Source organism: Helicoverpa zea, chromosome 28 (assembly GCF_022581195.2).
Source record: "Helicoverpa zea isolate HzStark_Cry1AcR chromosome 28, ilHelZeax1.1, whole genome shotgun sequence".
Taxonomy (NCBI): Eukaryota; Metazoa; Arthropoda; class Insecta; order Lepidoptera; family Noctuidae; genus Helicoverpa; species Helicoverpa zea.
The window spans coordinates 2,716,411-2,737,864 of NC_061479.1; the positions used below are offsets into that span (position 1 = coordinate 2,716,411).

A 21,454-nucleotide genomic window follows, 5' to 3' on the forward strand; every position below is an offset into this window, starting at 1 on the left:
CAATACTAATATGATAAAAAATAAACATTTTCCTGAATGTTTCTATCCTGGTCTGAAACTACTGAACTTATTTGAAAAATTCTTTCAATGTTGGAAAGCTACTCTATTCCCAAGTAAGATTGGCACTATTTTATTTTTTTAACCAAATCACCAATCGATAAAGACTAATCTTTGATAGATTCGTTTTGATTTGACAAGAAACCCGAATGCCTCGTTAGTTTTATTAACTGATTACGGCTACTGTACTTTATTTGACTTACAAGAAGGCGCCTGTCCTACTTGCCTTAGGGCTTCTCCGTTCATCTTTCTTTCCCCTATGCAATTGACAGACTAACGATACAAAAGATTGATTTTGATTCACGTTACAATAATCGCTGTGACTTCTTCCTGCCTCGTTCCCAATTTCATTTGGATTTCAATCGACGCAACATTTCGCTTCTATTCCTCCCGTCTTCCGCTTCCATTCCTCTAGTCATACTGTCGCTCACACCCTTCTTTCACGACATCCATCAGCCGATAAATCCATCTTTTCTTAGGTCTTCCCCTTTCTGTCCATGCACACATTAACATGGACTCTATCCTCCGAGCCTTTTTCTCAACTATGTTGGGGTCGGCTTCCAGTCTAACTGGATGTAGCTGAGTGATGTACCAGTGCTTTACGAGGAGCGACTGCCCTATCTGACCCCCTCAACCCAGTTACCCGGGCAACCCAATACTTCTTGGTTAGACTGGTGTAAGACTTAATGGCTTCTGACTACCTGTAACGACTGCCAAGGATGTTCAATTACAGCCGTGACCTACAGTTTAACGTGCCATCCGAAACACAGTCATTGGTGTCTAAGATATACTTAGAAACATACTCATACTTGTCAAGGACTAAAAAAGCAAAAATCATGGTGACCGCATTTCAGGAATACACCATTATTGTTAATAATTATTTTGTTGTGACGGATTTTCAATGTAACAAGCTTGTGGTTTAAACAGTGACAATGTTCAATTTAATATTATATTTTATGTTCTTAATAATTAACTGTGATGGTTTCAGTGAGTCTGGTAAGTGAATTTACTTTTTTTCTGCCTAGTTTTTTCCTTACTATTGGGGTCGGCTTCGCTTCTATTCGACCCGGATACAGCGACTACCAAAGATGTTCAGTCATCATGACAGCAGGGACCTACAGTTTATCGTGCCCTCTAAAACACAGTAATTAGTGTCCAAGATATACTTAGAAAGTCACACAAACTTTAGAAAAGTTGCATTAGTACTTGCCTTAATTCTAATCGAACCCACACTCTTACTTGAGAGGATGGATCTTTACCGACCAGGCCACCACGCTTTGTCTTACATAATAATGGCGTCCACGGCCGATTTCGGCCACGGCGGCTGTTCTCATATAAGGAGATCAGCCAGCTGCGCAGAACATATTATAGTGCACGAGTATTTGAGCAGACAGAAGTGCACTCACCATTCCTTTACTCTCATAGCCCGATGGGACGGCAGTCCGACACGACCGGAGAGAGATCAGGCGCAAGACGGACATTAAAGTGGTCTCCGATACACGGGTGAATCAAATACATATAGACGCTGGTTACGAAGAAAAAAACAAGGTCAGGAAACCAGAACTAAATGACTCTTTCATTTACAGAAGTTCAAGTTATTCATGTCAGCTATACAAGACCAAACGAAGCATTCAGAGTGATGAAAGAAAAACCACTTAAAATCATATTTGAGGATGACGTAAGCGTCTTAAAAGAGTGAGTAATTTATTGGTATTTTAGTTAGGAAATGAAAGAGAAAAAGTAATTGAATTGACTTCAACAATATGATTTTTTCTTTCCTGTCTATTTTCTTTATTACGTGTGTATACAAAAATAGAAAATAAATAAATAAATATGCCTTAAATCTTCTCTTGACACATAATTTTCTGAAAACCGCATCAAAATCGTTACAGCCAATCAAGAGATACATACATATAGGTATCCATACGGGTCAAACTGAGACCCTTAACTTTTTTGAAGTCAGTTATAAAATAATTCTCAAAATCATGAGGCGGTAGTACAAAATGTGATGTTTTGCGTCTCATAACACTGTGACCCTATCAATTGTTTAAATCCTGTCTTTGTTTTGTTTACTACACTCCCGAGCAAAAAAATGGAATCGCCTCCTTGTGCTAGGCTTTCAAACGAGACCATAAACTCTGTAAACTGTAAATATTGTATCATTGGCAATCTTTGTATTTGTACAGCGCAAGGGGGTGATTCCATTTTTTTGCTTGCGAGTGTATATACTTTGTCCACCATAAACCCCGGATACACGTGAGAGCCGATACTTGAACTGAAATGAACTTATGTTACCGCAACTCGGGCCCCAGAAATACAGGCCTCGTATAATCATCGGCAAGGATATTGAGCCCTGACCTTCACCTGCGCAGAAGTGATTTATTGGTTTATTGCCTTAAGTGTACAGTGCGCAAAGCGATCCCCACTCTTCCGCCGAGAGCTCAATATCCGTGCCGATAACTATACATGGTACATTGTTTACTTACCGCCGTTCCAACAAACCAATGTCTGCTACAATAGACAATTTAAATAGATATTTAAATAGACACCAAAACAATTTATCAAATGTTAACTTATTTTTTTAAGAAACCGATCTTATGTAACTGTGGATATTTTAATATTATTTACTAGCGACCCACACTGGCTTCGCACGGGTGCAGGATGTTAATAATACATATGAAATGTTGAACTTTCCTCTTCAATCAATCTACTTATTTAAAAAAAAACCGCATCAAAATCCGTTGCGTAGTTTTAAAGATTTAAGCATAGGATATAGGGATAAGCGACTGTTCTACACTAGTGATCATAGGAGATAAGGTCAAAGCGCTGATTTTCAGCAAATAGCCGGAATGAGTGAAACCGCTTCAAATCTTTACGATTTATATTTTCAGGTGCAGAAGTTTTTACTGGAATCCAAATAATAAACACCCATTTACACTATCAACTGAATTTAGAAAACCTACAAATAATTATATTGTAGTAAGTAGAATTACTATAGACCACTTTTAAAAAAGACAAATGTAGACAAAGAATAATAAAAAAGGTTATTTAGGAAATTGTTTTTGTAATCATGAGTATAATCGCGTATTCAAGTCATCATCATCTCCCGAGCCTTATCCCAACTATGTTGGGGTCGGCTTCCAGTCTAACCGGATGCAGCTGAGTACCAGTGTGCCACAAGAAGCAACTGCCTATCTGACCTCTTCAACCCAGTTACCTGGGCAACCCAAGACGCCTTGGTAAGACTGGGTGTCAGACTTACTGGCTTCTGACTACCCGTAACGACTGTCAAGGATGTTCAATGACATCGGTCACTAATTACCAGTCACCCTATACAATTCCATTGTAATATGATATAGTGACAGCGGCAGAACTTTCCGAGGTAGTTTACTAGTCTTGTAGTTCCCTGGGGGTCCAGGGAAAAGTTTATGTTTTGTCCATTCCTATATTGGTAGATATAACCCGCATTAAGCAAGCGTGGTGATTAATGCTCAATCCTTCTCCGTGTGAGAGGAGGCCGCAGCCCAGCAGCACTGGGATGATAAAAGGCTGTAACAGTATATTGGTATTTCGCCAACGTGGGCCCCCGCCGGGTCTCCCTTGAACAACTGGAAGTCCACCTACACAACTCTGTGAACTAAACTGGTATAAATCATCATAAAAAAATTGATATACCTATTTTTAGATAGAGCAGCAGATAGGGCAGTCGCTCCTTGCAAAGCACTGGTACACAGCTACATCCGGTTAGACTGGAAGCCGACCCCAACATAGTTGGGAAAAGGCTCAGAAGATGAAGATGATGAATAAAATTGTTCTATTTTGTAGGTGAAGGTTATAAATGACATGAGCACGAAATGGAAATGCTCCATCTTGCAGGAATATCATGGTCCAACAGCGACGGTTTATAATAACAAGACATTTACTTCAATGGACCTGCTCTTTCACATACATGTTACGATGGCAAGTAAGTTGTTCTGATCGAAGAAGAAAATTAAACTAGCGGATACATATAGTCGTCTACGCTGAAATGGCGTGCCCTATTGCCGCACCACCTAACCGCATTTATCAAACTTTACTAATAAAATAAAGAGGAAAAATTATTTTATTTGTACCCTAAAGGTTCCAAAACCGCTCAACCGATTTGAAAAATTCTTTCACTATTAGAAAGCTACACTCTTCTCGGGTAACATAGGGCTACACTCACTGGCTATACTCTTCTCGAGTAACATAGGCTATAGTTTATCGGGGTATGGGCAGTAGTACCAAGGGACAAGGGTGAAACCGCGGGAAAACAGCTAGTAGGTAATATTAACGCAAAATGCGGTAGTGGGTCGCGTCATTTCAGCATGGATTGTTAATAAAGAGGTTTCAGTAAGGTGTTGGGGTATTTAGATATCAGTTTAAAGATAAATGTTACCTAAATAATCTGCGGGATTCTTCGAAAGAATTACCACGGCCCTGTACATAATGGTGGGTTCTAAAATAAGTCAGAAAGAGTCTGACACTCCCTCACGTTGTATCAGCGGGTGGTATCGATTGATGATTTCTCACCAAAAAAAGGGTATTATAGTATTTATAGTACATTTGTTTTTTGACTGCCTCGTTGGTCTAGTGGTCGCAAGCGGGGCTGCTGTGCTCGAGGTCTCGGGTTCGATTCCCGGGTCGGGCCGAAATCGCTTTGTGGGTCTTCTTTAAACTTTGGTTCTTTTTTTAAACTTTCACAAAGCAGCCCGTAGTCTGGAAGTTGGTGATTGATTCACCCGTGCATCGGAGAGCACGTAAATGTCGGTCCTGCGCCTGATCTCTTTCCGGTCGTGTCGGATTGCCGTCCCATCGGGCTATGAGAGTGAAGGAATAGGGAGTGCACCTGTGTCTGCGCAAATGCTCGTGCACTATAATATGTCCTGCGCAGCTGGCTGATCTCCTTAAATGAGAACAGCCGCCGTTGCCGAAATCGGCCGTGGACGCCATCATCACATTTGTAATAGTGTAGGTACATATTGTTGAAGAGCAAAATAAAATAAATAAAAATCAGCAAATTGCGAGTCGGACTCGCGCATGAAGATTTCGCAACTAGAGCAAAAATGAGCAAAAAAATCACGTTTGTTGTATGGGATCCTCCCAAAATATTTATTTTATTCTAATTTTCTTTTTTCGTATTTGTTGTTATAGCGGCAACAGAAATAGCTCATTTCAGCTCTCTAACTATCACGGTTCATGAGATACAGCCTGGTGATAGACGGACGGACGGACGGACGGACAGAGGAACGAAAACAATAGGGTCCCATTTTATCCTTTGGGTACGGAACCCTAATAAAGAGACGACGTACTGATTGCGGCGTAGAAGTTAATTTTAGTAGTAAGCCCATCCATGAATCCATGTATGGATGGACTGAAAACCCACACTTTTATGAAGGAAAACTACGTAAAGTTCAATAGTGATCGTTTTTCCTCAACCACAAATGGCGTATTAATACTTAATGTGAAATACTTGACTCACCTTTATATTTTTACAGTTAATATTTAGGTCAATGTGTAACCAGGCTTCATAATATCAAGATTTATTATTATTTTGTATGTCTCTACCAGACCTCGGGACTATGGAGTCCCGGATTTTTGGGAGGCGAACGTGGGGCCGATGCCAACACGCTGAAGCCCTTTTGAGACAACTTTAATGAGATGGTGACATAAAACCGACGATTATCCCTGTATACACTATAGAAATGTACCCAAGGACAATCCCCGGTTCTATGCTATACTATTGCTAACTGTGGATGAAAACTACTTGGGCTATTGTGATGGGATGCTAATGGACTAGGAATGGGGCATGCCGATGAAGGCAAGCCAAGAGGCGGGAGACCTATCCCCCGTCATGCTTCACTCCGGCAGGCCGGAGATGGGGGACAGTATACTCTCCCTGGAGCACTCGGATATATAGCCCCGCGGGGTCGCTACTCCCCGTCATCCGTCTCAGATGCCCTGCGGGGCAGATTTATTATTATTATTTATTTTTTTGGTAGGTTCTTTTAAAGGAACATGGCTCTAACGACTACTAGATATTTTCTGGGCACTCCCATCAATGGATTATCTATGATTTTTTCCTCAACAATAGAGACGGATCCAGTCTAAAAAATAAAATTCATCTGATGTTGAACATTCACATACATTCAATTATTGAATTCACGTAGTTAACAGAATTAAAAGAATAGATAAGGGTACTCAGAAATCAGAAACCGGCTTTCAGATATCAATCCCCCAGATTTTTTTTATACGGCAACTTATAGAGAGAAAATTATATGTATACTAGCGACCCGCTCCGGCTTCTCACGGGATAACAGTATTTCCCCACTATTTAATGTATATTAACCTTCCTCTTTAATCACTCTATCTATTAAAAAAAACCGCATGAAAATCGGTTTCGTAGTTTTGAAGATTTATGCGTACAAAGGGACATAGTGATAGAAAAAGCGACTTTGTTTTATACTATGTAGTGATTAGGATGATAACATTTATATTTTTCAGAAGAGGTCGTGTTGATAGTAAATGATGCTTCTTTAACGGTCGTCCCAACAAACGAGACAGCTGATCACGACGCGGAAGCTCACTACAAATACGAAGATGGAGAAAATATTGAATATAAGTGCCATCTAATAAATTATGATCCGACACAAGACGAGCTCCGGTTAGAATATTACGATGCACAAGGTACCGAAGTTCTACCCTCATTCGCGCAGAAACAAACAAAAAGTAGCCTATGTCCTTCTTAGGGTGCGTCCACATCTGGCGAATGTGCCGCGAATGTGCAGCTCGCGAGCCGTTTGCGACATGCCCGCGAGCTGCGCGCGTGCATTTTTGTTCGTGCGCCGCTTCTGCGCCGCCCGCGCGCAGTTCGCGCGCGACCTAAGCGCCGTACACGATCAGCGCGCAGGCGGCGCGCGACGCGCTCTTTATTAAATAATAAACGGAACTGTAAGGGCGAGAACTGAGTGCGCGCAGATCGCGCGCTCTATACGCGCCTTGCATGAGTTGCGCTAAAGAGGCGCACCAAACTATTGCAGTGACTGCACGCGCGCAGCTCGCGGGCAGGTCGCAAACGGCTCGCGAGCTGCGCATTCGCGGCACATTCGCCAGATGTGGACGCACCCTTAGGTTCTCTAGACTATCTGTGTACGAATTTTCATTTTTGGCGCAACAACTTGGCAGTTACTTTCGCAATTATAATGTTAAGTAAGGTAAAATATATTAACAGCCTTACTTATAAATGCGAATTAAACGATAAGTAATACTTAAGGGTTGTTTAAGAAAATTCTTACTTATGAACGTTGCTTAAGCATGCCTTAACTAACATTTAATCACTGCTTAAGACTTTAAGTAGTGATTAGTTAAAATGTTGCTTAGAAGGTGATTAAAGATTTTTATAAGTAAGGGGGCTAGTGTCTACCTAGTTGGTCTTATGATCACAAGCGCGACTACTGTGCACGAGGTCTCGGGTTCGATTTCCGGGTCGGGCTGACATCGCTTCGTGTGCTTTGTATTATAAACTTTCACAAAGCAGCCCGTAGTCTGGAAGTTGGCGATTGATGCACCCGTGCATCGGAGAGCACGTAAATATTGGTCCTGCTTATGATCTCTGTCCGGTCGTATATTATTCCTGTCCCACCGGGCTATGAAAGTGAAGGAACAGAGAGTGCACCTGTCTGCGCAAATGCTTGTGCACTATAATGTCCTGCGCAGTTGGCTGATCTTCTTATGAGAACTGCCGCCGAAATCAGCCTTGGACTCCATTAGTATCCTTACTTAATAATATTGAAACAATTTTAACAATATTAAGAAGAATTACATAGATAAAATTTATATATTGTTGAATGAAAAACTATTAAAAATATATATATATATTTATTTATTTATTATATAATGTTGAATGAAAAACTATAAAAAAAAATTATATATAAATAAAATTTATATATAACTTTGAATAATGTTTTAAACAAAAACTGTTTATATTTCAGGTAGATCAATCTTTAAAACTACGTCATCACAAACAAGAAGTGAAACATTTCGTTCGCTACTGAAATTGGAACATAACAATTATTATTTGGACTGTATTTGTACAACTTTCGATCCTAAAAGAGAATATCGTTACAGAGTATATTTCTATTTCAGAAACCAGGATTTAGATCCATGTGAGTATGAAAAAAAGTATTTTTGACTACATGCAGGTCAGATTCCACCAGTGTGCGTCACTGTCATCATCATCGTCATCTCCGCCATAGGACGATCCACTGCTGAACATAAGCCTGCTCTTTAGATCTCCACAGATACCTGTTGGAGGCGACCTGCATCCAGCGTCTTCCAGCGACCTTTATAAGGTCGTCTGTCCACCTCGTTGGTGGACGTCCAACGCTGCGCTTGCTAGTCGGTGGTCTCCACTCCAGCACTTTTCGGCCCGATCTGCCATCCGCTCTGTGAGCAATATGGCCTGCCCATTGCCACTTCAACTTGCTAATCCGGTGGGCTATATCGGTGACTTTGGTTCGTCTACGGATCTCCTCGTTTCGGACTCGATCACGTAGAGAAGTGACTGTGACGCACACAAATGTATCTTCTGGTGTACTCGCTCTAGCAAACAGTAGCACATTGCGTGCGAACATTTCTAAAATGTCCGCGAAACTGCAACCGCCGTGCGCGACCATTATGCTAGCAGTGGATTAATGAGTGAATTTAGATTGAATCTCACCATTAGTTAGGGAGATAGTAGCAGACGTCGTAGATGCCGACCACAAATAAGAAATTGGGGTAAAATCAGGAAAGCATAACAACTAGATTAGCTTTTTGAAGACTTTCAAAATGAAGTAGTAAAAATACAGTAAAAGCTTATATTTAAATCCGGCCTTATCGATGTCTTTCATTGATTTATTTCATACTTATTTCTTACATATTTTGCATAATCGTATACAAAGGACTTAGGCGTTTTCCACCAGTCTAACTTTGGGTGGTGGAGAAACAGCAACTATGATATATGAAAAAGAAGCAGAAGATAGAATTTCATGAAATTTCGAAATAACTACTTTAAAACGGGATATTATAAATTGCATATCAAATAAATAATCGCCTATCAATAAATACTCATCATTTATATTCTTTTTTACATCAAATAACTTACTCCACTACAAATAAACTAAATGTTTAACAAAACTCAAACTGCAGATAATTCGAAATTATACATCAATATGACATTACTTTTTTCCTTATAATGCAATACAGTTAAATTTATTCTTGTACAAAAATACTACATACAAGCATTAAATACTGACTGCACAGCAAATTTTCCATATTTCATAGCAAAATAACTATCCCAATCGCATATTAACCAGTAAGTACAACAAAACCTGTTCATCATATTAGTCTTAATTTTCAAGAAGCCATGCTCGGCAAATTTAATGATTATTATAACAAAAAAATCCTGTCACATTGCATTATTTCTAAAAGCAGAACAAATTAACTGAAATCTCATGCAGCGTACTATGAAGATGGTAGAATTTTATTTAGATTCAATTTATTTAGCACATTGCCATTTATAACCTTCAATTAAAAAACATTGTTTTAAAAATTGAAGCTAGCAACGAAAACGAATCGCTGCAAAACCGACTCCACGTAGTCTTATTTGCCCTACCCCTAGAGTGCAATTCAAAACCGCGTAGGCGCGGAGGGGCGAGGCGGCCTGCGAGCTGAGGCGCAGGTAGTTTTAACCACACCGCAGCTTCGGCTTACTGGCCGGCAGAGCCGGCCAGCCTCAACCGCGTCGGCGAGCGTGAAAACCATCTGCGACGATAAGCTCGCATGGGACCGCCGGAGCCACGAAGCGCCGGAGCCGTGACAGAAGCCATGCTTGTTGCATGCTTAGTTCCATGTTGCATGCCTGCTTACATGCTGCATGCCTGCTTGCATGCTTCAGGCTTGTTTGCATGCTTCTTACAGGAAAATAAAAATTCCAAAAATATGCCAAAATATGATTCTGACTATAAACATTCTGAAATATGATAGTTCTGCCTTTTAATGACTACTTATATGAAATGTATGCCAAAAGGAAGTACTGACAATGACTAAAAATGTACCCGCCCCATTTTTTTTAAGAATGTGCAAGCATATCATCGGACTTGCGATCCGACTCAAGTACGTGGCGCCAACTGCAGAAGCTAAAAATGAGCCTATTGGGCAAAAAAGGAAGCGTGGACTCTTATTAAGATTTCAATAAATTACAATTTTGCATTTAATTTTATATTTTTTTGCTGATCTCATTATGTGGTAATTAATAAATAATAAGATGACTGTGACTAATTAAATGCTGTTTTATTCAGAAAAACTGCTGTAAATAATATAAAAATAGAAGCTATATTTAAAAGGAAAAAAGTTAACATGTATAATGTGCATTAAGATTGTTAGCTGTGCATTGATGAAAAAGCTTTTGCTTTAGGAAAAATCGCTGTACGCTGCGAAAATAAATTGTAGTGTGTTTAGTGATATTTTGAGTTGAATATTTTGCTGTGCAATCAGTAATTTTGATGGGAATTCGGAATTTTACTGCATAGAAAAAGGATATTTTTTGATTTGCGTTTAAATACTACCCCTTTAAAACTAAATGAGAAAATTATTTTACGAACCTATATCTAAAAAAATACTGTATTTTTCAGTTGTGCTTTTCGTGTGTTCATTTAACATTTATTTATCTACTTTTGCAGATAAACACCCGCTTACATTATACGTCAATGGAGAACGACAGTTGTTACGCCGCGAGCAACTTGAAACATCCTACGATGATTATATACCCTATAAGTACATAGACGGAGAACAATTGAATGTAACCTGTAAGAAAAATAGAGAATTTGAAGGGAATATACGAGTCTATTTTAAAAATAACAATTACGCGAGTAAGTATTTAAGATGTTTCTAAAAAATATATCATAACTAATATTATAAGTGTGAAAGTAACTCTGTCTTTTCTTCACGCCTAAACTAATGAACTGATTTTTGTGAAATTTGGTACAGACTTAGTTTGGAACTTGAGAAAGAACAATGTATGATAGTTTTTTTTACAAAAAAAAAACCGGATAAATCGCCATCTATTGGTCAAACCAAAAATCTGCCGGAAGTCACTATTCCACGCGAACGAGTCGCGGGCAAAAGCTAGTATGACCGTTATCAAGCGGCTTCACCCGCGTCCTGTGGGTACTACTGCCCGTCCTTCAATATAGCCAATGTTACTCGGAAAGAGTGAACTACTGTGAGCACTGATTCTTCTTCTTCTTTCGTGTCGACGACATGTCTTATATGTGAGACTACACTTTGTCAGCCCAATATGCCGCCACAGCGAGAGCACGGCCGGATGCGCTCATAAGGTCCTCCCGCGAGCAAGTTTCAGGGCACATTGGACATGCGATGAGGTGGGACATGGTCTGCATAGCAGCCCCGCACTCGCTCCCAAGGCGCCCCGCCCGAATATTTTTTCAAATCAGTTCAATAGTTTCGGAACATCCTCCGAGCCTTTTCCCAATCATGTTGGGGTCGGCTTCCAGTCTAACCGGATTCAGCTGAGTACCAGTGCTTTACAAGAAGCGACTGCCTATCTGAACTCCTCAACCCAGTTACCCGGGCAATCCGATACCCCTTGGTTAGACTGGTGTCAGACTTACTGGCTTCTGACTACCCGTAACGACTGCCAAGGATGTTCAATGATAGCCGGGACCTATAGTTTAACGTGCCATCCGAAACACACTCAATGGTGTCTAAGATATACTTAGAAAGAACATACAAACTTAGAAAAGTTGCATTGGTACTTGCCTGACCTGGGATCGAACCAGCACTCTGATACTTGAGAGGCTTCAATAGTTTCGGAACCTGCATTAAAAAAATACCATTCTTTTTGTTTTAGATTTTGAGGGCCAATCAGAAATAACGCTTCCTTCTGAAACAGTCAAGCATAATATTAACCAATCCTTAATTTGTAACATTGGTAATATGCATGTCCAAAATCGTTCTGCCAGAATCGATTTTAAGTCTGCATTGCCTGAATTGGGTAAGTTTTTTTAATCGTTTAAAAGCCTCCTGACACTGCAGACATGTAAGGCGGAAACACACTTAGGTACGTGTCGTGACGTGGCGTGACGCGCCAGAAGCATAACGGTTTCTTTTGGTTTGGTTATGGGTATTTGGGTATTTAATATGGTTAAAGCCATGACGTGTCGTGTCGCACCACGTGTATTTAAATGTATGAAACCGATAGCTTCTGGCGCGTCACGCCAAGACACGCCATGTAAGTGTGTTTCCGCCTTTAGAGTACCTTATCCGCTCACTGCAAACTTTTAGTTAGCCGACAGTTTGTTCGGGCTCATAAGTCAGTTTAGAAATGAATGGTAGTATGCAGATAACAACAATTAGGTTTGTGGGTATCAGACCGACTGAAAACTTTAAAGATTAAACTTTTAAGCCTTTTTATCGTCCCAATGCTGGGCACAGGCCTTCTCTCACACGGAGAAGGATTCAGCGGTAAGCACCACGCTTGCTCAATGCGGGTTGGTGATTTTAGACTTTATAGTCCAGGTTCCTCGAAACGTTTTCCTTCACCTTTTTATTAGCCATTGGTGTCTAAGATATACTTAGACAATACATACACACTTATAAAAGTTGCATTGGGACTTGCCTGACCTGGAATTGAACTCACACACTCATACATAAGAGGTTGGTGCTTTACCCACTAGGCCACCGCGACTTACTGGAATCAAGATTTTAAAAAAATTAAATCGGCCATCGGCCGACTGTTTAGTTTACAGTACTCTCTTAACTGTCTGATTTTCATTTTAATATTTTCAGGTGTTCGTATAATAGGGCTGCCGAGAAAGAACATTATGTACCGATATACAAATGATTCTAAATGGACCATTGCGTATCAATTTTCGGTGAACGAAACTCTTAATTTAACTTGTGTCACCAAAAGTGAAGTGAGTATTAGTGACCACACATTCCTGTGGAAATTTGAAGGTATGTATTTCAAGAAAGTATTTTAATGTAAAAAGAGAAGGTTATCCATCATTTTTGTCGATTCTGTAGCGTCAATTTCTATTGACGTAAGTTAAATTACATTACTAGGAATTAATGAAGGGACGCAAAAATAACTATTTTGTCTCTAGTATTATTTCAAGACAATAGTTTTATCGTGCAAGAAGTTCAAATATGATGTTTATTTAATAAACTACATATTTCAATTCAATTCAATAAAAGCGTCGGTTGCTAAAAGCCTTGGGATTTTGGTCTGTTCAGTACATAATTAATATTTTTAGATGAAACCCTAACATCTACTCCAAAAATGATGCTCTCAACGGTACTGGTGACCAATACAAGTTATGTGAAGGTGCTGAACGAAAGGCACAACCAGACACACATACGCTGTATTTATCAAAGACAGAACGAAACCGCTGTAGTGGTGCTGCATTTAAAACCAGAAATAGATTCAGAAATATCTATTGATGAACTAGCAGGTTAGTAGCTAGTGCTCACGATTAATAGAGCTCTAAAATATTAACTATCCGGCTAGCCTTTTCGCAACTATGTTGGGGTCGGCTTCCAGTCTAACCGCATGCAGCTAAGTAGGTACCAGTGCTTAACAAGGAGCGATTGCCTATCTGACCTCCTCAACCCAGTTACCCAGGCAAACCCAGTATCCCTTGGTAAGACTGGTGTCAGATTTACTGACATCTGACTAACGTCCGTAACGACTGCCAAGAATGTTAAGTGACAGCTGGGACTTACAGTTTATCCTGCCCTCCAAAACACAGTCATTGGTGTCCAAGATACTTAGAAAGTACATCAAACTTAGAAAATTTGCATTGGCCCTTAAACATTATTCACAGCAAATACTTAAATAAAGAATATTATAAACTAGCTTCCGCTAATTAGTAGGATGCCAAAGTGAGTTAGTTACGCTTTCAGGACAAAACTGTGCACTGTGACCATAGACATAATATTAGTAAACAGGACTGCGCATATAAACCCAAAAAACGAGCCGAGTGAAACAGTTAGTACGGAGGCTGTCTGTCCCTTTCTAATAGGGTGACTATGAGATTAAGCTATGTGAGACAAATCCGAATTTGCTAAGATTATTAAACACAGATTAGTATTGAAGTTTTAACTTACGCAGTTTGTGACCTTAAGATACTAATACAGGCTTTTAATAATTAGCGGAAATTAGCAGTATAAAAGCAGGAAGATTCGAAGTGAAGACTGTTTTTTTTGTATTTCTACTTCATATATAGACTGCTGAGCCATTTATGTCGCCTTTCTTCATTTTTTGGGAAGCTATAACAATAGTACAACAGTTTTAAAATCCATCACCCATATTTTGACTCGTTACAAGAATTCATGGGCACCCTAGTTGTTTGGTTTACGAAAATGTTATTATTAGCTAACCTGTGGAACGATATATTGCAACCACCATAGGATTCACTTTTGCAAGTAGAAACGCAACACTTTTTCACCATTTTAATAGTTTACATTGATTTAATACAAAAAAATATAAACAAAATTTTAAATGCTGATTACGCGCCAAGAATGTTCAGGGTTACCGCTAGAAAATAAAAAAAAGCAAAATAAAAATTTATGTTGTTTATGTTTTAATAATAAATACGAATAAATTAATGCGATTGTTATTAATTTGTTGACTTACAATTGTTAAAATAAGATAAAAATATAAGTGATTCAATTGTTTTTGGGAAGACAAAACTTTTGATCACAACATTTTTTTATGCTGGCATGCAAGGTGTTAGAAAGAGACAAACAGCCTCCGTTCGAACTATCCCTCTCGGCTCGGATTTGCCTCTGTGTATTATGCAACCAATTTAGTTCCTTATAGCGTTAGAATAGAGTTCATTTTCGTAAATATATATTTTGAGCGTGCGCAATCTTGTTTAGTAATATTATATCTATGACTGTGACACACACAAATGTATCTTGGTGTATTCGCTCTAGCAAACAGTAACACATTGCGTACGAACATTTCTAAAATGTCCGCAAAATTGCAACTGTTAACATAGGTATCTATGTATTTTGCGCACATATGTTCGCGAACAATTTTTTGTAGTGTTTTAGTCCAATAGCATTCCACGCAGATAAAACCACGGGAAAAATGTAGAAATAATAATAAATGTTGTATTTAATTCAAGGTCAGGAAAGAGGCAGTGAGAAGTACCTGATTATCATCATCGCGGTGGCCGTGATCATTCTGAGTGCAGTGGCTACCATCTTCTCCATGTTTTGGATCAAGAGGAAGAAGCATGCCAGACTTATTGAAGTAAGTTCATATCATCATCTTCCGAGCCTTTTCCTGAGTATGTTGGGGTCGACTTCCAGTCTAACCGGATATAGCTAAATACCAGTGTTTTACAAGGAGCGATTGCCCTATCTGACCTTTTCAACCTAGTTACCCGGGCAGTTACCTAATACCCCTTGGTTAGACTGGTGTCAGACTTACTGGCTTCTGACTACCCGTAATGACTGCCAAAGATGTTCAATGAAGTTCATATCTTCCATGATTAATAGCATCCAAGGCCGGTTACGGCAACGGCAGTTGCTCTCATTTAAGGAGATCAGCCAGCTACAAAGGACATATTATAGTGCACGAGCATTTGCTTGGACACAGGTGCACTCTCTATTCCTTCACTCTCATAGCACGATGGAATGATAATCCGACACCACCGGAGACAGATCAGAAGCAGTCGAGCTATGCGCCTGCTAAACCAATAAGGCAGTTAGTTACAAAATCTATGATAATTTTTATGGGTCGCCCAAAAATGGTATTAAGCATTTTTTTTGGGTATTTGATGTTGGTAATTTTCTTTATCTATACATATAATAAATCTGTAGAAAAGTAATTTTTGTACATTGAAGAAATTGACAAAAAAAATAGCCAGCATGTTAAAGGATAACTAACAGAACCCATTTCCATCATTTTTGTCATTTTTGTCTGTTTGTCTGTTTATCTGTTTGTTTGTTCGGGATTCACGTAAAATCTACGAATTAAATGCAGACAATGCTTATATACAAAAATTCTACGTAACTTGGGGTATTACTTAGTTTTTGTTTCATCGAAATCGATTCACTCTATCAAAAGATATGATTAATTTTGTGAATTCAAGATGTAAAATATTACGACACGCAATCTATTTGTCAAAACTGTACATTTGAATGTTGTACTTATTTGTCTGTTTGTCTGTTTATCTGTTTGTTTGTTCGGGATTCACGTAAAATCTACGAATTAAATGCAGACAATGCTTATATACAAAAATTCTACGTAACTTGGGGTATTACTTAGTTTTTGTTTCATCGAAATCGATTCACTCTATCAAAAGATATGATTAATTTTGTGAATTCAAGATGTAAAATATTACGACACGCAATCTATTTGTCAAAACTGTACATTTGAATGTTGTACTTATATTATTTGATCGGCCTATTATTAATCTTTACACAGAAAATCACACCTTTATAAGTAACTTCGGAAGAAAAAAAAAATATGAAAATTTTGTTTAGCCAAGGTTAAAGTAGCTCCATCTGTCTGTGGTAAATAAAATACATCAAATTTGTCAAAGGAAGGAGCGAGGTGGTAAGGCGATTATCACACTGCCCCGCATGATGCAGCGTAGTGCGTGGATGCGTTTTTTTCCGTTGTATGGAAATATCTCCGTTTGTATGGAAAACACGCATAGTCCAACACACTGAAAATGCATCCACGCGCGTTCATGCGGATCACGCACATACATGCGGAGAAACACGCACCCCCGCGCGTAGGTGCGGGGCGAGACGCAAGGTATGGCACACTGAATCCCGCAATGCCGCGCGTGATTTTGAATGGGCGTGACGTGTATATTTGAAAATGGAACTCGCTGTGCGTGAATTTACAAAACGCACCTACGCGCGTGAGTGCGTGAAAAACCCGCACGATGATGCAGACCTGCACTCCCGCAGGAACGCGCGTAGGTGTGTCGACACGCAAGATGCAGCGTGATGCGGGGCAGTGTGAAGATCACCTTAATGACAATATTACCATACATTCTTTATAGAGGATTATTATTTCAACAGATGGAGTTGTGTATTTTCCGTAATTCACCATATTTTAACACGTAGTGTAATTTTTCGATAGACATTCCAATAGTGTTTGTCAGTTTGCCGTGCCACATCAAAATCCAACTATAATTATTACCTTGATGAAAAGAAAATTAATAGTTCTCAGCCAAATTTAAAACGGTGCCATCTAAATTATTTTTTGAACATTATGTCAAAAATGACGACTTTAGTGGAACAATTAATTATCATTTAAAGTTACAGATGGAGTTTATATCAGGATTTTTTCATAAACATAGTTTAGCTTATCTTCCACTAATGTGGTGGCCTTAAAACAAATTACTTTGAGTGAGTAGTATTAAGTAGACCTTAATTATTTTTTCTGATGCAAAATATGTAAACTTAATCCTAGAAGAAATGAGGATCTATCTCTCGCAAGCGCTGCTAAGCGTGAGGTTGGTAATGTAGGATTCTGTAGCTTTAAAAACAAGCCCAGATACAAAGTGCAGATAAGAAATGGGAGCTCTCTCTATTTAATACCATACACACGTAAAATGCTTTATGCGTCTGAAAACGTACAAATTACGCGCCGCATACCAAAGACATGCTTACGATGCATGCACGATTACGAACAGTCTCAGTAAGACCCGAGCCAAGTCTAAAAACCCTAAAAAACACCTTTTATATAAAACAACGTTTGATGTCATTTAATCACAAAGACAGAATTGTTCTCTGTTGCAAATCCTATCCACCTATATCCTATCCTAATCCAGAATGCATTGCAGGTGTGCATTACACAAAAACTAATGGTATCCTATTCGAGAAGTCAAAAGAGTTGACCTGCCAACGTCAGCTTTTGCGCTAAGCAAGTGTTCTTAATAGTACCATCAGAATTACATTCATCGTTGAATGAGGTGAATAAATTTTCAGAAACCACAATAACAGTAGGAGCCAAAGCGTATTATCGCTTCATAGAGCTCTGATTGACCCCAGGTGACCAAGTCAGGTCTGATTTGACGTTCATCAGATCTTTGAAAGTGTTTCGGTGGATACTTACTGTCGTCCTGTCTACGTGTGACACAAAATATGGTATATAAACGTCCTCCGCAAGAGCGAAATTTTCCCGGTGTGCGGTAGTGACGCACAGTATACAACACTTATGTTTCCTTTGATTTACTGGCTCCACCAAGAAATGACAAATTGCGAGCGTACATTCTGAAAATCTTGGCAACACTACAGGTTTCAAGTACGAACGCATGAACTGGACTCTCACAGATACGTACATTTTGCCTATTCGTGAACTAATGCAAACTTTTCGGTGGAGTCCCGGCTTAGGCCTCCCCCACATTAGGCGTGCGCGATCCTCGGGCGTGTGAGTGGCGCGGGCGCCGCGCGTGCGTCGCGAGCGCGTTGCGTGAGCGTCGCGTTTTGCTGCCCTGCGGCATTTGCAGCGCGCTCGCGGCGCGCACGCGCCGCTCTCCTTGACGTTTAACTGCTAAGGCGTTTAGCGGGCGGCGGGGATAGCAGGCGAAGGGGTAAGAACGCAACTCGAGCGCCGCGTGCTCGCCGCGAGCGCGTCGCTTGCACTCTTCACACATGCCGCAGGGCAGCAAAACGCGACGTTCACGTAGCGCGCTCGCGACGCCCGCGCTACTCACACGCCCGAGGATCGCGCACGCCTAATGTGGGGTCAGCCTTACCATGAGTAAGTGAAACTATCCTACCCTATGCGCCTGCTGATGATGATGACTCATTTTATCATCCATCCAGCTATTCCTCAACTATGCTGGTGTTGGCTTCCAGTCACCGAATCTCTTTGAGTACCAATATTTTGCTTGGAGCGACTACCTATCTACCTATCTACAATCCAGTCAACTACACAAGACGATATCCATATTATGGTAAGACTGACAGACTTTCTGGCTTCTGATTAGTCGCAGCAGCTGCAGAAAATGTACAAATGACAGCTTTGTCAGACTCAAAGCATGTAGATATAGATTATAGCTGTTTCCTGTGAAAATTACTTACGCACCATACGTAATAATTTTCCAAATTGGCTGAACAACGACACAAGCTTTACTTCTTTTGTTTAGATAAATGGTCACATCCACAACACAACCTTGATCAATGAATCTATGCGACTGCTAAGTGCTAATCCTAATTATACTGTCACGTGAAAGAATGCACCTACGGGATAAGTAGTATTTTGACGATTCTATATTGCCCACGCAGACGAAGTTGCGGGCAACAGCTAGTCTATAATATAAAAATGAATCGCAAAATGTGTTGGTAAGCGCATAACTCAACAACGCCTGGACCAATTTAGCTAATTCTTTTTTTGTTGTGTTTGTTATTGTCAGGAGAAGGTTCTTATGAAAAAAAAAATAGGGTAAAGTAGAGAAGTCAGTTGACGGGAGCGAAGCCGCGGGCAAAAGCTAGTTGTATATAAATGTTTTATTTCATGGAAACCATGATAGTGTGTGTAAATGGACAAGGCACATTGCCCTCATGGAATTCAACTTTTATAACAAAAACTATATTTTACAATTCAATTACAGAATGCATACGAAGACCAAAGTCAGAACGAGAGTCCCATCCCAGCGTTCCCAAGACAATGGGAAAACGAGTATGCCTATTGCACCACATTGGGTGCAGGACCTTCCCAAGAAACTCACAGTTACGCCACCATTATCGATAAATTTAATACAAGAGAAAGTAACGCGCCCAGTGAACACCACTACACTGAAATAGATGATTATTTTAAAACCAAAATTAATGGTAAAAATGCCACTTATAATTCTGGCAACCCCACTGCAGGTCCAAGTGTAAATGGACTCGAAATTGGCAAGTTGAAGGAAGTAAATTACCAAAATGTCGGCAAGCCGTTTAAACTAACATACGAGAACACTTATTTGAATCAAGATTTGCCTAACAACAGTAAGAGTTCAATAAGTCGTACATATTGTAATGTGCCCCGAAAAAATAAAGTAGTTAGCTTCCAAGAAAACAAGCCAACACAAGCTGAAGTTAGAATTCAAAACGATTTGAACCCTTTTCGAAATAATATTAACACTGGAGGGCACAAACAAAATAACAGTAACGTTAGCATGCAAAAAGACACTAATTATGAAAATTTAACCAAAGAGAAGAGAGTAGAAAACCCAGTTTACGCAGAACCTCATTCCGATTTTGATGAAATGGTTATAAATACACTGTACGGGAAGATTTGAAAATTAGGAACTCTCCTGCGTACGAAAACCAAAATGGTCGCTGCGCCAGTCGATGCGCGTCGGTGGCGTGATGGCGCGCATGCGCATAGGGGTACATCCGTCCCATCCCTCACGTCTCCAACGTAGGTATAATTTTTAAGACTGATTTGTTTATGGTTCATTTTTATTATAGATTTTTTAGTTTGATTTTGTGTTTTCTAATGATTTTCTCAATATAAGGTTTTTTTAATTTGTTTTGATTTTTGTACGCCTCAGCGGTAAAGCATAGAGAAATAGTAATAAGAACTTTATGTAATCAAGCTATGTTTTACAAATAAATATTTCTGATTCATATACTTATTATAATTTACTACATTAATACTCATAGGTAGATTAAACGTAGTTAGTAAGACCAGGTACATTTATCTTATAATATAAAAATAATAGATAGATACTGTTCTTAAAGACCTATCCTTTCTTCAAAATAAATTCCAAGCAATAGGACTAAATCTAAATTATTCCAAATGTGAACTCTTTGTAACGGACAATACAGACAGACAAGACATATTTTCCGTGCAATAGCCCCGGATATCAAATTAATTGACAAGAGTTCTCTTTGTCTCCTCGGTTCCCCAATATTTGAAAATTCATTCTCGAATTTTATTCATGATAAAATACAAAATTTCAATCATATTTCGGACAGGCTACTCCAAATTAACATGCACTCAGCTATCACAATCATTAGATATTGTTGTTTTGGCCCAAAATTAACGTACTATTTGCGTGCTTCCAGTCTATGGAAGCACACAAATCTTTTGGAAAAACTTGACAAAATTATTAGGCACACATTAACATCAATTTTAAATGTGGCCTTGGACGACCGAGCCTGGATTCAGGCTACTCTTCCCGTTCGCATGAGAGGGCTTGGCGTCCGCAAATTTCAAGTATTAGCCTACCGGCCTTTATATCCTCCGTCCATGGTACTGAGCAATTGACCAGGAAAATTCTTCCTATCACACTGGCCAATTGCGAGGTACCATGTCTGACTGAGGCTGTAGAGGCTTGGAAAATCACCTGCC

The 21,454-nt window shown here is 39.5% G+C and overlaps 1 protein-coding gene across 1 annotated transcript; it reads left to right on the plus strand.

Annotated features, from left to right (window-relative positions):
• The first annotated feature begins 929 nt into the window (after window positions 1-929).
• Window positions 930-20,727, plus strand: LOC124643742. Its single transcript, XM_047182804.1, has 12 exons — window positions 930-1,053; window positions 1,644-1,752; window positions 2,949-3,036; window positions 3,883-4,021; window positions 6,580-6,762; window positions 8,067-8,240; window positions 10,797-10,985; window positions 11,987-12,130; window positions 12,925-13,092; window positions 13,392-13,589; window positions 15,270-15,397; window positions 19,725-20,727. The coding sequence occupies exons 1-12, from the start codon at window positions 990-992 to the stop codon at window positions 20,394-20,396; spliced, it is 2,256 nt and encodes a 751-aa protein (XP_047038760.1). The 5' UTR covers window positions 930-989; the 3' UTR covers window positions 20,397-20,727.
• Window positions 20,728-21,454: the final 727 nt, after the last annotated feature.

What these genes read in the sequence shown, in the direction of transcription:
- LOC124643742 (XM_047182804.1), top strand. Translation starts at nt 990, where the DNA reads ATGTTCAATTTAATATTATATTTTATGTTCTTAATAATTAACTGTGAT. An exon ending in AGAATATTACGATGCACAAG is followed by an intron (nt 6,763 to 8,066) that starts GTACCGAAGTTC and finishes TTTATATTTCAG; the next exon opens with GTAGATCAATCTTTAAAACT. An exon ending in ATTCCTGTGGAAATTTGAAG is followed by an intron (nt 13,093 to 13,391) that starts GTATGTATTTCA and finishes TAATATTTTTAG; the next exon opens with ATGAAACCCTAACATCTACT.